At 40.0% G+C, this 17,500-nt stretch overlaps 1 protein-coding gene and 1 long non-coding RNA gene across 3 annotated transcripts in view; one reads left to right on the plus strand and one right to left on the minus strand.

Annotated features, from left to right (window-relative positions):
• The window catches only part of LOC142495233 (uncharacterized), a 66,768-nt gene that overhangs the window by 16,509 nt on the left and 32,759 nt on the right, over window positions 1-17,500 (plus strand). The gene's annotated exons all lie outside the window — the stretch shown is intronic.
• The window catches only part of MEGF10 (multiple EGF like domains 10), a 156,211-nt gene that overhangs the window by 11,684 nt on the left and 127,027 nt on the right, over window positions 1-17,500 (minus strand). For both annotated transcript variants that reach the window (XM_075600409.1, XM_075600419.1), the window contains exons 18-22: window positions 6,126-6,254; window positions 4,926-5,054; window positions 3,951-4,187; window positions 2,951-3,078; window positions 1,915-2,038 (exon numbers count right to left, since the gene is read on the minus strand). In XM_075600409.1, the coding sequence (XP_075456524.1) occupies window positions 1,915-2,038; window positions 2,951-3,078; window positions 3,951-4,187; window positions 4,926-5,054; window positions 6,126-6,254 (747 nt within the window). The remainder of the gene's footprint in view (window positions 1-1,914; window positions 2,039-2,950; window positions 3,079-3,950; window positions 4,188-4,925; window positions 5,055-6,125; window positions 6,255-17,500) is intronic.

Consider the following 17,500-nt stretch of genomic DNA (forward strand, 5'->3'; position numbering starts at 1 on the left):
GCGTGTGGTAGGTTCTCTCTGTCTGTATTGTAGCAGGAGTTCTCGTGGGGCTTTTAGTGCAGATGTAATAGTTTTGGCAATGGTCTTTGGTTTGTATCCCTTCTGTCTGAACGATTCAGTCAGGGTTGTGAGATGTCGGTTTCTGTCTTCAGTGTCAGAGCATATGTGGTGATATCTTATAGCCTGGCTGTGTATGATACCTTGTTTTGTATGAGTGGGATGGAAGCTGGAGTTGTGGAGGTAACTGCATCTGTCTGTTGGTTTCTTGTATACAGATGTGTGTAGTTTTCCATTTTTCAGTGTTACTGTTGTATCTAGAAAGTTTACTAGGTTTGCCGAATAATCCATTTTGAGTTTAATTGATGGATGGAATGAGTTCAGGGACTCGTGGAATTTTTTAAGGTTTTCTTCACCCTCTGTCCATATTATAAACAGGTCATCAATGTATCTGTAATATTTGTAGGGTTTGTGGGGGCATGTAGTTAGGAATCTTTGTTCAAGATTTGCCATGAAAAGATTGGCATATTGCGGTGCTATCTTGGTACTCATTGCCGTCCCCATAATTTCACATTTCCTTGTTGAAGCTGAAGTAGATGTGTGTGAGGATGCATTCTATCCGTTTGTTAATTACTTCAGCGCTGTATTTCTGATCCAGGGGAGATATGGTTATATATATATATATATATATATATATATATATTTTTTTTTTATTTTTTTTTTTATTTTATTTACATATATATATATATAATACTGAGTTAAGTTATGGTGAGTAAAAAAAGTGACAAAAACCCTCCACAGGAAAGCAAATATGCAAATACTGTACAACTGTATGCTCATCTGCATGTCTTAGGCAGGTCTGCAACCCCGCCTTTCCCCATTATCACCCAGCATACAGCACTTCCACTGCAGCAAGGGATTCTGGGAAATGACATGCAAATGAGCACACAGTGTCACTTTTTGCCTCAAAAACCATTTTTAGCTAATATATATATTGATGTGTGGTGTGTGTTGTGTGTTGTGTGTTGTGTATGTGTAATAAGGCAAAAAAAAGCAAGCTTCACAAAAATATTCACCAAGCATTAAAAATCAATGTGCAGGATCACGTGACCCTTAACATAATGCCATTTACTGACATTTCTATGAATTGGTGAAATTCTGAGCAATGGAAACTTTTGTAAAAAAAATTCAAATTTAAGAGCAAAAGCATGAAACAATTTGCTAGGCAACTTTGAACATTTGCAAAACAGAGAAGTAGTGAGATTATATATATATATATATATATATATATATATATATATATATATATATATATATATATATATAGTTGTATTTTTTTTTTATTGCTTACTATAGTCTTGGCTTTAACCCAATCTCTGACCTTAACCGTAGTCAAAAAAAGAGAAGTGTTAATAAAATGAACATGAAATGACCTATTTGGTTATTTGTTCCAACTTAATAGAGAGCAAGATTGATTAATATATTCTTGTTATAAAAGTCTTCTAGCCGTCATCAGCCTCTCCCCTTCTCTATATATAAGGATGCTCCTATTTTCAAGATGAAATTAATTTAGCGGAAGCATGGATGGCCTTCCACCTCTTTGGGAAAGGGAAACCGTCCTGGTGTTAGCGGGCTTGGAGGAAAGCATCCCACAAAGGTCATTTGAAGGTTGGTCACTTAAATCTGGAGTCTAGATAAACTCCAGAGGCTTTAGAAAAAAAATATCCCTTACATCAATCTTTCATTTTCCATCATGAAAAAAAGAGAAAAGCATTGTGACATATAATACACTCAACAGGTGAATGCCAGGTACATTTCAATGCAATACCAAATATATAACATAGTAAATAGTATGTTATTTCTATATACATTTACTTGCTAGAACAAAAGAAGCTCATTAAAGCAATAGGTCAATACCATGTTCATTTGGATATCCTCCTTGCTTCCAGTCTGCAGGCAGAGTACCAGTGTAATCCACAGTGTGGGATCGCTTTCCAGGATCTATGCTTTTATGATTCACAAAGAACTGGCTACTTTTTGACTACACAAAGAGAGAGGAAACAACACACAGATGCACTGATAAAACAATCATAGTTCAACTGGTGCTGTAGATGTAATTACTTTAGTGTAATGTATCAGTATCAGAGCATCACTATAAACAGCTGTCTTCAGATATCAACATTCAAAAATAATCAGAAAACTATTTCTCTACGTTTCTACTTGAGACGTAAAATATTACCCTGCTATATTAGCTATAAAATCCTTCTGTTTACAGTTTATTAAATTCAATTTAAGTTGTTTATACAATATATATTTAACGCTTCCAATAAAACTACAATTTTGTAGTACAGTAGGTTTCGGGTAATATGAAACAGAGTAAGATGCGGTTGATGAAAATACTGATTTCAGCAGATCCAAATGTGAATACCGTATTGTGACTAATGCATGTTAGAAGATGTATTTCCTATGTTAGAAGATGTATTTCCTATGTTAGAAGATGTATTTCCTATGTTAGCAGATGTATTTCCTATTCACTTTGGTTACAATTATACTGTGCACAAAATAAGTACATAGCAGTGCCAAGCAAACTAGAGAAACTAATGCATTCCTTTCAAAATATTATCCACAAAGTTGTGTCCCATTATTAAAAATATATATCAACCCTAGTTTTCAAGACGTATTGGACCATATTTACTCAGCAGTGCTATGCCATTAAATACCTTCCGGTGCTGGAAATGAGTCTTATGGCATAGCACCATTTAGTAAATATTGGCCACTGTAAACATTAATGTTGACTTGGAAGTTGAAACTTTAGAACAGTGTGTGTGTTATCAGGATACAAACATATGGTAATGGAAATATATAAAATTCCATATACCTTGTAACTAATTGTGGGACCGAGGCTTCAACTAGTGGACTAGACAAGTACTGTACATATAGTTGTATTCTTTACCTTGGAAACAACCATTCTGTCCAAAGTATTGGCATGAGGTCCAGTTGTACACTGAGTCAGAGTGTGATAGCTCGGGTTAGAAAAGTAGTGACTGTTTGCATTTCCACCATTGCTATGTGGCAGGGTATCTAAAGAACAGATGACAGAGACAATACTATAATAAGTTATCATACTGGACAACTCCCTTTTACTTTTCTAGCATCTCCTAAATAAAAGTTCTCTAATCCAAGTGCAGCTCAATGGAATATATTCCTCCAAAATCTACCTGATACATCTTGTTAGCCAGTATTTAACCTATAAATCTGACTTTCCCATAAATCGTAGATAACTCCTTAAGCACTAGAATAGCCTGTAGAGTTAAACATGCCTTAGAAATGATGTTCCTTTCCTAAAATGGTTAAATGAAAAGAGTTCACTCATTATTACTCAGTGTATGTAACTATGTAACTACTACAGCTTAACCCAGTTATAACGCGATCCGTTACAACACGAATCCGCTTATAACGCGATGCAAGCGTGGCTCCCAATTTTCATATTTATGAATACTTTACAACACAATTATTGGTATCTTAAATACTTTATTGTACAATGCATACAATTATACGTTATTTCTAATGCGATCCGCTTACAGCGCGATGTGATTCCTTGGACCACAAGCCCAGCGTTATAAGGGGGCTGAGCTGTATTACTTGGTGTAAGTAGGTAGTAATGCAGTCTTGAAATGTGTCAAAAGGACAACATCAAATCAAATGTAAACACTTTTAACAGCTTAGATGAAAAATGACTGCTTAAAGATTAAAACAGTTGTGCTTTTTGATCCGATATTTCTGATAGCAAAGTGATAAATACATGTCGACGGGGAGCAAAAAGCTGAAAAAAAGTCACATCTGGTGTAACAAAACATGTGCAAGAGATGGATATTTTTGACACATAGTACAATGCATGTTATCGTTCCTTGCCGTTTATGTGGTTAGCTTACACAGACCGGCACATTTGTTACCTGCGATGGTATAATCTGTGCTCAGGACCCGTATTGCAGGAGTGTAGGTTACCGCGGGCATGGTGGTTTCTTTACCCTTTTGCTTGTGTCTGTATATGATGAAGAGCGCTAGCAGGAAAAGGACGACCAGGACAAGGATAATGATGCCAGCAATTGCACCAATCTGGTATGAATCAGCAGGGATGGCAGCACTTGTCCGGCTCAGGCTGTTCAAGTTTCCTACTATTATCATTACAGCTGTAAAGAAATAGGGACAGAGTTAGCACACCGCAGAGAACGATATCTGATAGCGTCATTCATTTATCATACGCTTTCAAGATATGGCAGGAAACAAATGGACATCTCACATTAGCTAAAGATAATGATGTTCCCTAGGTATATTGCAAACAATGTGAATACACCATTAAATTATGTATTGTAAATGACTATGCAAGTGTTATTCAGCAGACGTCTTACTGCTAGTTATAAACCCATTTTTTTTTACAATTATTTTAATATGAATGTATGCTCAACAATTATGGACTGAATTCCTATTACTGTACTTTCTACTGAAATTTAGAATAACAAAACATCACTAGAGAAAGTACAGAATGTAAATGAGGACATTTTGAACTGACTAGATACATTAACCCTTAATATGCTCTCAAACTATTTTATGGTACAATGTTTCAAAGCATTTTTACAACTTTGAGTGTCAGTGTCCACAACGAGACAGTCATTTATTAACGCAACCTTCTTTCTTAGTCTTGTAGTGAATACACTTTTTTTGTTAATTCGACTTAATAACAAGCCTTTCCATGTTTTATGCACAATCACTCATGAAATCTGTGCATGTGGTTTTTAGGTATTGAGCCAGCTTTAAATGTATTGATGTTACCTCTCATATGCCACTATTCAATACCATGAAGTTGTCCTAAGACTGGATTGTGTATTCACCCTAAGAGATTCTCATGCAAACAAATGGAGATGGTATACCTTGGTCACACCTTGCACCCTTCCAGCCCGGGCTGCAATAGCAGGTTCCTGTGATGTGGTCGCATGTGGAATTGTTGAGACAGTCACACACCTGACGACAGCCATATCCATAGGTTCCAGGAGGACATTCTGATAACAATGCAAAACATCTAACTAGTCAATATGCAGGAAAAGTAAACACAACAACGTTTCTCACGTTGTTTTATTCTACACAGACAAACTACGGGTCACTAAGCTCTGAAGCAGATACAGTATGGTGGCCTGTAATGCCATTTATCATCACTAAATATATTTTGAATATTCAGTAAGGCAAAACACAGCTGACAAAGTATATTTCTGGTTGGATTTTGTTGGATTATGTGAAGTTTGTGTAGTTTGTTTTTTTTTCAAATGTGTTGTGTGTTTAAATAAGCAGTGGACATTTTCAACATTAAACAATATACTGTATTTAACTTTGACTTTATCATTACATTTATCTTGTGTTCTTTTACTTTAAGATTACTTAAAAATGACAAGCTGTTTTTCCTTTAATAACATATCATTGAGATGTGTGATTTTAATCCAGTATGTTTCCAGATGAATTCACAATTTTGGAGGATTTTTCAAAATCATAAAGAAAAAAAAAAGAATGTTTTGCACCTAGTTGCATTGGGATTTCTGCCTAGATGCCAGGTTTGTTCTAGTCTTCTGCAAGTCTTTGATTTTCTGATGCTGCTGGCAAAATAACTATATCTTTTCCCAATAGACACACTTTTGATGCTCTGTGATTCCCTGTGATCTGTGCTGCTATTTAGGCTATACCTAAAACCAACCGGATTCTATGCATCAGTGGCCTTTGTTTTTGAATTGGTGCTTGCAGCGGGTAGCGTGGCCTAAGAAATAAAAGTGAGGTTAAGCAGCTATATGAGGTAGTTCCAATAACATTTTAGATGTATTGTCTATGAATAGATCCAGATTTAGATGCTGGGAGAGCACACCCATAGTCATTGCTGCTACATACTGCAGTATACTGATTTTCAGGTGATGAGCAGCAAATATTGTACATAAATGTAGTACATGACTGTTTGCAACGTATTGTTGTAGTGAAGCGGTCTTCATATATGAATTTCATGAAGAGACCACGAGCATAAACATAAATTGTCTAATCAAAGTTAGGAACAAACCAGCAATGCACAAGCAACGGTAGTACTTGATACTAACTTTGTTCGCAGTGTTTTCCCATGAATCCGGTGCGGCAGGTACATTGACCTGTTATATGGTCACAATCTGCACCATTTTGACACTGGCATATCAGTGCACACTCTTTCCCGAAAAAGCCCAAAGGACATCCTGTGGGGACAGAAGAAAAAGACTATGATCACCATACTGATGAACCTTCAAAAAGATCCACAGGAGAAAACTATGGCATGGCTCATATTCACTAAAGGGTGCTAAGTTTTAGCACATCCTAACTCCCACAGTTGCATTGGGAGTTAAGTTGTGATGAAGCTTAGCTCCCTTTAGAGAATATGGACCAATGGCGGTTAATCATTTATGTGCGATAGTGCCTATTCAGTACAATGGCGATTAAACTCCCATTCAAGTCAGCAGGAGGTTTTCTGTGGTATCACATTAATGCCTTAAAACTATTCAGTCGTGTTAACAAAACAGCAAACAAGGGGTTAACGTGAATTTTAAAATACCTATTTTTCTGTTTTACTGGTGAGGTTATCTAGGAGTCACATGGTCTCTGTTTGTGAGGCAATAAAACAATTAAAGAACAACCATGTTGACAGCAGGACAGTATTCAGATATTGCTGTTCTACTAGCCCCATCTTCAAAGGGGCATCGTAAACATATGTGGGTCCTTTCTGGCCAGAGCCAAAAGGGTGACCAAAAGGAGACTATTCATATCTTCACAGATTTACAAAACGTAAGATAATTCAAATATGGTGTCCTTCACAAGGATAGGAAATATATGTTTGTGGCGGGTCCAGTTAATAATTTAAAACAAAGGGGCCTATGCAGAGAGCAGCGCTATTTCAAAACTCGCCATTTTTTGGAGAAAATCGCGCAGAAAACAGCAGAAAATGGCGAGTTACGAAAAACGCGCCAATTTTTTTTTTCTATTTCTAAAACTCGCCTCGCGGCTGGCGAGAACCTCCATCTCGCCAGTTTTAAAAATATCCTTATGCAGAGAGGCGCGAACGGCATCTAGCGGCTGTTCACGCCAATAAAATGGCGCGATTGTCTGTCATGTTTTCATAACATTCTTTTTTTTTCTGTAACCAAGCACTGCACTGTTTCATATATTAAATCTAACATTTTATAAGTACTGTCTTTGGCCTCTAATTGAACCTAGTACCTTTTGAAGATATTAACCTCATTTTCAGATACATTTTGCTACATTGGGGTTTTGTGTTAATTACATTTCTTTTCTAGTAAAAAGGAGACCAAGAACTCCAAAGGAAAGACCTTAAATTATTCTTATTGGTGCAAAACAAAAACATTAAAGAACTAAGAAGAGTTCTCTAAAGACAGAGCACATTTGTGGGGTACACCATGGGTCATCAAATGTGACTTTTATTTACATATTGGTTAAAAACTCAAACGGAATAAGCTCAAACGAAAAATATGGTGAATGACATATTAAAATAATCCCTAACTAATTACTCAAATTAGGGATTATTTTAATATTTTCAATCACCAGTGGCATAGCTAGACATGCGCGGGCCCCCGGGCAAAACCATTTTTAGGGCCCCATTGATATTAATACTGACTGCAATTTTGTTCTCCCTCCCACCATCCTCTCCCTGATCTTCGCTCTCATCATCCCTCCTCATCTCTCCCCATCCCTCCTCATCATCATCCCTCATCATCATCTCTCCCCCTCCCCATCATAATCATCATGTCTCCCCCTCCTCCTCTTTCCCCCATATCCTTCTCATCGTCTCTCCCCCCCTTACTCCTCATCTCTACCCCTCATCTCGCCCTCCTCCTCTTCATCATATCCCCCCTCCTTGTTTTCATCATCTCTCCCCTCCTCCTCATCTCTCCCCCTCATTACCATCACCAGCTCTCCCCATAATCACCACCAGCTCTCCCCCTCATCATCACCATCACCAGCTCTCCCCCTCATCATCCCCATCACCAGCTCTCCCCCTCATCATCATCACCAGCTCTCCCCCTCATCATCATCATCATCACCATCAGCTCTCCCCCTCATCATTATCTCTTTCCTCTCATCATTACCTCTCCCCCTCATCATCTCTCTCCCCCCTCTGCCCCCATGCCTACCTGTGGGTGGTAATTGAGACAGATGGGGGGAGGTGGTAAGCGGCGGACCCCATCGTTAAACAGAAGATAAGCCGGCAGAGGAATCAGCAGCTGTTACACAGACAGTGCAGCACAGCAGGGGAGGAGCGCACTCTAGTGGTCTGACCCTGAAGTCTTTTTTACTTCCGGTGTCTGCTGCTAGAGCGCGCTCCTCCCCTGCTGTCCTGCGCACAACTGCTAATTTCTCTGGCGGCTTATCTTCTGTTTTAGAAGATAACCCGGGATGGTACGCCCGCTGCCGCATACCTTCTCACTTGTCTGAAGAGAGAGAGAGAGATGGGCTGCCGACAGGGTTTGGGAGGAGAGCGACCCCCCAAGAGCGTGGGCCCACAGGCTTTGCCCGGGCTATAGCGACGCCCCTGTCACTCACCATATTTTCGTTTGAGCTCAATCCGTTTGGTTAAAAAATAAATAAATCGATCTGTAAATAAAAGTCAAGTTTTATGTCCCATGGTCTGCTCCACATATGTGCCCTATCTTTATAGGACTTCTGTTTGTTCCATAATGTATGTGTTTCTCAGTATGAAGTTATTTCAGTATAGAACAGGGGTGAGGGATTAGGAGATAGTACTCATTAGAAGAACATTTACAAATTGAAACAGTTTAACCCCTTTGGTACAGGAGGTACATACAGTGCCTTCCATTGCAGATGACCCCAGCTCATATGAGGTTAATCATGCTAACATGCATCATGGGATAGTATAATGCAAATTAACATGAATAAAAAGCATGCACATGTTTTCTATGGAATCACCTGCATGAACTTTGCATCATATCCTGCTGCTGCGGCCTCATTTTCCAATGAGAACAACACATGGAAATCTTGGAAAAATGGTGCTGGCATCAGCGCTTTAACAAGCTCTTACTTTAGAGTTCATGCTAACAATGTTCTTTTAAACTGGATTACGATTTGCAGGCTTGAAGTGCCTAACATTTTGGTATTTAAATATATACAGTATATACACATATATAGCAAGCACACCAAATGGTACAATAAATGTTTCTTTAACAGCTAGTGAAGATACATTTAGTGTCTCATTTGGTGGTCCTGATTTTTTTAATTTTTTACATAGTACAGTTTAGTATATTAACAGTAGCACCTGCTCCAATCTTTTGGATTATTACGATTATTGTGTGCCCTGACTACTTTACAATATATACATATACATTTTTTTTCTTTCTTTTTATATATAAAATATATATTTTTAGCCCTTGTTGATCCAATGCTGGATGAAGGTCTCCCCAATAGTACTGCGGTTGAAAGAACCTCCTCCACGTTCCTCCAACAAATAGAATCCACACCTCGGTTTACTGCTTACCTTGCCTTACAGACCTGTGCAGTCCTGGAACACTCCCCATGATATATTCTGCAGCTGTGCAAGCTATTACTGCAGCCCCAGTCTGGGCTCAGTCATTAGAGCAATGCTGTCACACGCCCCTTTTGCTATTGGGTTGCTGACCTTTAAATACAACTTTCCCACAATGCTTCTCTGCCGAGCATAATCCTTCTTGGATGTTCACTGTGTTTGCCACAGCCACCTGTCTTGGCCACCCTGTTGCTGTTTTCATGTTCATATTCTTTGTTCATACTCCATGTTCCTAGTTCCTGGGGCCTGCTGCTCGCTCTCCAATGCAGAGGCTGTGTCCTGGTTCCTGTGCTGAAGTGGTGGATCTCCAGCGTAACTTCAGCTTCCTGTTTCCTGAGGCCTGCTGCCCTTCCCATAGCAGAGGCCTGTCTCTAGTTCCGGGGCCTGCTGTACTCTCTCCAATGCAGAGGCCGTGTCCTGGTTCCTGTGCTGAAGTGGTGGATCTCCAGCGTAACTTCAGCTTCCTGTTTCCTGAGGCCTGCTGCCCTTCCCATAGCAGAGGCCTGTCTCTGGTTCCTGGGGCCTGCTGCTCTCTGTCTGATGCAGAGGCTGTGTCCTGGTTCCTGTGCTGAAGCGGTGGATCTCCAGCGTAACTTCAGCTCCCTGTTTCCTGTGGCCTGCTGCTCTTCCTTAGCAGAGGCCGGTCTATTAGTCCCGAGGTCTGTGGCTCTCTCTCCTTGCACAGGCTCGTTCTGGACTCCTGCGCTGAAGCATTGGGTTACCAGTGCTGCCCGGCGGTGTGCCCACTCCGGCCTGCCTATCCCTTCCGGAGATCGGTACCATGGGCCATGATCGCCGCTCGCGCAGAACCCGCTCCCACCCTGCAGCTACTACGCTGAAGCGGGACCTTGTTGACCTCCTGTTACCGATACTCCACTTTGATAATGTTTACCTTGATGTCTCCTATCCTGACCCTGGCTCGTCCACTGACTACGCTGCTCTCTCCAGTCCCGACCCTGTTATGTACGACAACGAACTACGCATTCTGGATCCGTCTGCACGGTCTAAGGTTGGTGTTTATACAACCCCACCTCAGCCCCGCGGTCCGGTCTTGGTTTGTGGCGAGCACAACCGTGACACAAATCTCCTGATTTCATCCTCCCATCTTACTTTTAGTCATCATCTTGGTCTTTTCATTTCCCTTGGAATCCAGTAGAGTATCATCTTTATCCAACAATAGTAATTTCTTCTTCCAATATGTCCAGCTCACTGCTATTTTAGTTTCTTCACCCATGGGATGGTGTCACACACTTTTGTTTTGTTTCAAACCCATTCATTCTTTTTCATGTCTCTTCGGGTAATACCAGCATACTTTACAAACTTCTTTGAGTGTCGGAATTATCTACACATTTAAGGTCATAATTTCATGTCCATGCGTGGGCATAGGCAGAATACACTTGTCATAAACTTTCTTCTTGAGGCATAGTGGCGGGTTCCTTAAAAAGATTGTCTTGTTTCTTCCAAATACACTCCATCTCATCTTCATTCTCCTATTGATTTCATTCAAAAGGTTCCTGTCCATTGTTACTTGACGGCAAAACATAGTCTTCAATTTCCAATTCTATTTAATTTATTTCAATCTTTGTAGAGTTGACACATTTGTTAAACATCACTTTGGTTTTGCACTTCAACACTGTGTCTTCTTAATGCATTTAAAACTGCTAAGGTGCAGACAGAATTAAATGCTGTTTCGTGATCTACAAGACCCAATCTGAATGATAGATCATATTTATTACTTCAGGAAATTACTTTTTGTATGACTTGGATGTGGTCCATTATGTTATATCCACTGTGAAATGCTGCTTATTCTTTAGGTTTGGCAATGTGCAGGGACTGTTGCAGCCGATTATCGAGTATCTTCGTAAAAATCTTGTAAGTGATTGGAAGTATCAAACTAAAAGGTTCCCAGAGGGATAACACTTCAGTAAAACTTAGAGACCAAGTTCAGATAAAAAGGTACAATTTATTACAACAACAGTCAAAAAATAATTTCTCAAAGCTTGACGTGTTGTTGCTGTAATAAATTGTAACTTTTTATCTGAACTTGGTCTCTTCGGGTTTTACTGAAGGGCTATTCCTCTGTGAACCTTTTACCTCTGTGATCATCTTTTAAGCACAAACCAAAAAAACGTTGGCTGGAGATGCTGAATTACACCACTGAAAAATAAACAGAAATACGGTACACGTGCATGTCCGGAGCCTGCGGCCTGAGCAGGTAGTGAGATAAAAGTATGCTGACATGCTTATGAAGCCCTCTTTCCCACTTACTAAAGAGACTACTGGTACTGCCGTTACCTATTGGCTCACAGAAGGCCAGAACCTCCACCACTGGGAGCCTGGGGTGATTGGATATCCACCTCGGTGCAGCGCCTCCACCTGAAAGGGATCCTGATGCAGCAGGATAAGCCCCTCCCAGGAACAATACCAGTAATACACACACACGTCTGTATATATAATAACAACCTTTACTATACACCATCAACAGTACCCTGTATAACACAGTATAACAGCCCCCAACTCAGTACCACCAATGAGGGTCCCCAGAGTACATTAGGTGCTAGGCACCAATACCCTGATGTCCCTTTGCCCAATTTACATATAAAGGACACTAGATGGCGCTCAAACACTATACCTATGTGCAAATAACAGTGAAATAAACAATCAATTAAAATAAAACAAATTATATATAAACTTCACCGTGCAATAAATAAAGATAAAAACACTCAAACCCTTGTAGGACTGTTTCAGGGTCCACACTCAAAGTACAATGGAACGGAACCAGGGGAGCGTCAATATCTGAAAAAATACATACAAACTACCATAGTGTATACTGTATATAAAGCAACATATAAACGGTAGGGCTCCAAGGAGCAACAGAGTGCTGGATTAAGGAATATAGTCCATAAACAGCATATAATTAGGGAGAATGATATCCCAGAAGAGAGACAACAGAGCCAAGAATAAAAAAGCCAAATCAAATTTATCCGGAAATGGTAAAATTCAAGGCTTACAAGATACCAGATTCAAACAGGCGTGGGTAACAGGTTTAAAGATGGAACGCCGAGTCGCGACCTCGTGGACCTCCTGCACGTCTGACTTCTCCACCGGTATCTCCTGTACTGCAGACTGGATGCCGATACGTCACTTCCGGGTTTCACGGAACAGTTGGCGCCAACGGAACATCAGCTGGAGACTGTCTCCCTCAGGATGGCACGTTGAGGGTTACGCTCTACGCGTTTCGCCGTATAGGGTGGACGGCTTCGTCAGGAGTGACGTAGACCCATGGGAGGATACTATATATACCCTTCCCAATTAAAGTGACCTTTCTCCCCATAGGTCACCACGTATGATGGTCTAATTAGTTGGGTAAATCATTTACACTCACCGCTATAACAGATCTCATCAGAATTTTATACAGATATATTAAAATACAATTTATTCTTTAATACAATATATAACAATAAAAACCATATTTTTACTCAGAACTAAAAATATATAACAAATGGTAAAACACATCTAACTCAATAGAATTAATAAAATAATCTCCACACATTTCTCTAATTATGAAAACGTCGATTGATGTATCTCCAAGGGAAAGAAAAAGAAGAGGAAAGACACAATGAGTGTTACTTATAACAGTATATATAATCTATCAAATTCTTTACTCTTTAGTGTACATTTCATTAGTAAGTTTTTGTATATACAAACTTATACTCATAATTAATGTACATCATTCATAGAAAAGCATTTAATTCGAAGTCTACATTAAGTCCCAGTGGAACAAGTGTTTTTAGGGTGAAAATCCAGAAACTCTCTCTCTTTTTCAGAGAGATGATTCTATTCCCACCTCTCCAGTGTGGTAACACTTGTTCTAATACAGTAAACTTAAGACCTGATGTGTCTCCGTTATGCTTTTGAATAAAATGATTAGACAGAAAGTGTGTTGTAATACCTCGTCTTATATTTCCAATATGTTCAAGTATACGTGTTTGTACTTTTCTTGACGTTTGACCCACATATTGTAGCCCACATGGGCAAGAAACAAGGTATACTACATGATCCGTTTTACATGTTAAAAGTTGTTTTATACCAAACCGTTTTCCTGTTACGTGTGATATAAAACTAAATTTATCATCCGTCCTGTGTTTACAGGCCGTACATGTAGTGCAACCGTAAAAGCCTTTATTTTGTGTTAACCACCTGTTTGCAATAGGATTTAATTTTTGCAAAGCACTAGGTGCCAGTTTTTCTTTTAAGGCTTTAGCTCTTTTAAAAATAACATTTGGTTTATCTGGTACAATCTCTCCCAGTACAGAATCATTTTTAACGATATGCCAATACTTATGAATAATTTTTGAGATTTTTCTGATTATTCATAAGTATTGGCATATCGTTAAAAATGATTCTGTACTGGGAGAGATTGTACCAGATAAACCAAATGTTATTTTTAAAAGAGCTAAAGCCTTAAAAGAAAAACTGGCACCTAGTGCTTTGCAAAAATTAAATCCTATTGCAAACAGGTGGTTAACACAAAATAAAGGCTTTTACGGTTGCACTACATGTACGGCCTGTAAACACAGGACGGATGATAAATTTAGTTTTATATCACACGTAACAGGAAAACGGTTTGGTATAAAACAACTTTTAACATGTAAAACGGATCATGTAGTATACCTTGTTTCTTGCCCATGTGGGCTACAATATGTGGGTCAAACGTCAAGAAAAGTACAAACACGTATACTTGAACATATTGGAAATATAAGACGAGGTATTACAACACACTTTCTGTCTAATCATTTTATTCAAAAGCATAACGGAGACACATCAGGTCTTAAGTTTACTGTATTAGAACAAGTGTTACCACACTGGAGAGGTGGGAATAGAATCATCTCTCTGAAAAAGAGAGAGAGTTTCTGGATTTTCACCCTAAAAACACTTGTTCCACTGGGACTTAATGTAGACTTCGAATTAAATGCTTTTCTATGAATGATGTACATTAATTATGAGTATAAGTTTGTATATACAAAAACTTACTAATGAAATGTACACTAAAGAGTAAAGAATTTGATAGATTATATATACTGTTATAAGTAACACTCATTGTGTCTTTCCTCTTCTTTTTCTTTCCCTTGGAGATACATCAATCGACGTTTTCATAATTAGAGAAATGTGTGGAGATTATTTTATTAATTCTATTGAGTTAGATGTGTTTTACCATTTGTTATATATTTTTAGTTCTGAGTAAAAATATGGTTTTTATTGTTATATATTGTATTAAAGAATAAATTGTATTTTAATATATCTGTATAAAATTCTGATGAGATCTGTTATAGCGGTGAGTGTAAATGATTTACCCAACTAATTAGACCATCATACGTGGTGACCTATGGGGAGAAAGGTCACTTTAATTGGGAAGGGTATATATAGTATCCTCCCATGGGTCTACGTCACTCCTGACGAAGCCGTCCACCCTATACGGCGAAACGCGTAGAGCGTAACCCTCAACGTGCCATCCTGAGGGAGACAGTCTCCAGCTGATGTTCCGTTGGCGCCAACTGTTCCGTGAAACCCGGAAGTGACGTATCGGCATCCAGTCTGCAGTACAGGAGATACCGGTGGAGAAGTCAGACGTGCAGGAGGTCCACGAGGTCGCGACTCGGCGTTCCATCTTTAAACCTGTTACCCACGCCTGTTTGAATCTGGTATCTTGTAAGCCTTGAATTTTACCATTTCCGGATAAATTTGATTTGGCTTTTTTATTCTTGGCTCTGTTGTCTCTCTTCTGGGATATCATTCTCCCTAATTATATGCTGTTTATGGACTATATTCCTTAATCCAGCACTCTGTTGCTCCTTGGAGCCCTACCGTTTATATGTTGCTTTATATACAGTATACACTATGGTAGTTTGTATGTATTTTTTCAGATATTGACGCTCCCCTGGTTCCGTTCCATTGTCCCTTTGCCCAATGTCTGGGCCCACCCAAAAGTGTAGGGAGTAGCGCTACCCCGTGAGTTGTTGGTGAACTTTGTGAGATACCTGCCAAGTATTCCAGTACTCGGTGCGGCCGACTTAGCGATGGGGATCCGCTGATCCAGCAACGTCAACGTCTGTGATGGCGTCCGCCTCGGCGCTGGGTGGTCTCCGGTAGGAGGGTCCCACCTTTAAGAGTCTCTGTACGTAGGTGGTCTGATCCCAGATCACAGGCCGCGAATCACTGCACGGCATCTTTACTATGTCCCTGACACTAAACAGTAATGGGGAGGCGTCCCTACCTAAGGGGCCATCCCTAAAGCAACCACAAGCTAAGTGGAAGGGGCCTACCTAGGACCTGAGGGTGAATCTGCCCTAGTCTGAGTACCACAGACACTCAGACCCTACCTTTCCCTTCTTTGTCCTGGCTCCAACTACCGTGGCTGTCTTCGCGCACCAAATGTAACAATATCTTTGCAGGGGATTCTGACTGCCCTATTGGCTAAGCCTGCTCATGTGCTGCTGCAGCCCCTATGCATGTTGGGGCTTGTAGTCCCTGCGGAGCCCTTCATTTAATGCTACAAGGGACCTACCTGCGCAACCACAATCCCCTGTAATGGCTGGCGCACTGCTGCTGGTCCTGCACATGCACAACTCCACTGCGCATGCGCGGCGGCGCACTGCTACGGGAGTCGACGGCAACTCGGTCGCCCTGTCTGTACCACCGGCAACCCCCCTCTGCTCCTGCACTTCAACCCAAGCTCCCCGCCAGCCTCTGCTGTCGGTTGCAACCACAGCCAGAGGTAAGGGGGCAAAACGGGGGACCAGGGAGACCCAGGCTATACTTATATATCTTATGAGACAAGTGACTGATCTCACAAGAGACCTGGGTATTATTGCTTTATTGTTGATGAACAAATCTGTGTTCAGGATCCAGCATTCTTTATGATGAAATGCTAACTATGCGATAGTGTTTGAATTGACCCTGTAGCACAGATTATTATTTTTACTTACAGTGATTGGAAGTAGACGGATTAGTTTGTAGCTCTTGAGTCTTTGTCATCTTCTTTCTTGCGGATGACATTTCCCCATTGTTCTGGATTTTTTCAGTTCTTCAAGCAACATGTAAAGAGTTTTGCAAGAATTTCTCTACTTCTTCCCCAGCTTTATTCAATATTTAAGTTGTAATTCCATCTCCCCCATGAATCTTTCCATTCTTCATGGATCTTATTGCCTTTGCACACTTCTTCTGGAAGGACACATGGTACTGTACATCATTGGTGGTTTCTTCCCGCTTTTCCTCAACTGGATTGTTTACTGTGTCATCTGTGTTCTTGTACAATTCCATGTAGAAGTCCTCAACTCTCTTTATGATAAGTGCACAGTCTTTTACAGTTGATCCATCATCTTGTTTGAGTGCAATGATTTTCTTCTTCAATTATGTTGCTGCTTCTTTTTAATTAATCTGCATATTCAATTATTTGCGTCCACTCCATCCTTATCTCACTGCCTCAAAGTGGTGGGAAGGTGGCAAAGGATGTTCAAGAAGATGTATAGTGGCACTTGGCAGGTAGGTTCAACCATAATATGTGAACAATATCCCAAGGCTAAAGTGGGAATGGTACTTGCCAACATGCAACTTGATAAAGTGCAACACGCACGAAACGCATAGGAAAATTGTTACACCTCTGTTTTTTTAATATGGACCAATAAAGCAATATATTTTTTTATTTTATTTTTGTGACCCACTCTCTTCGCTGTGCGCCATAATCCAATTTTGTCTAGTTTCACTGTCTAATAGTTATGCAGGTAAAACATGTGTAGCTACTGAGTCCAGCAGTGAGCTGGTTAATCATTAGGAGGGTTTAAAAGCCTGGATTTTCCTGCAATCTGGGTCTCTCTCTGGTCTGAGTACAGACCA

The sequence above is a fragment of the Ascaphus truei genome, chromosome 1, assembly GCF_040206685.1.
Source record: "Ascaphus truei isolate aAscTru1 chromosome 1, aAscTru1.hap1, whole genome shotgun sequence".
Classification (NCBI taxonomy): domain Eukaryota; kingdom Metazoa; phylum Chordata; class Amphibia; order Anura; family Ascaphidae; genus Ascaphus; species Ascaphus truei.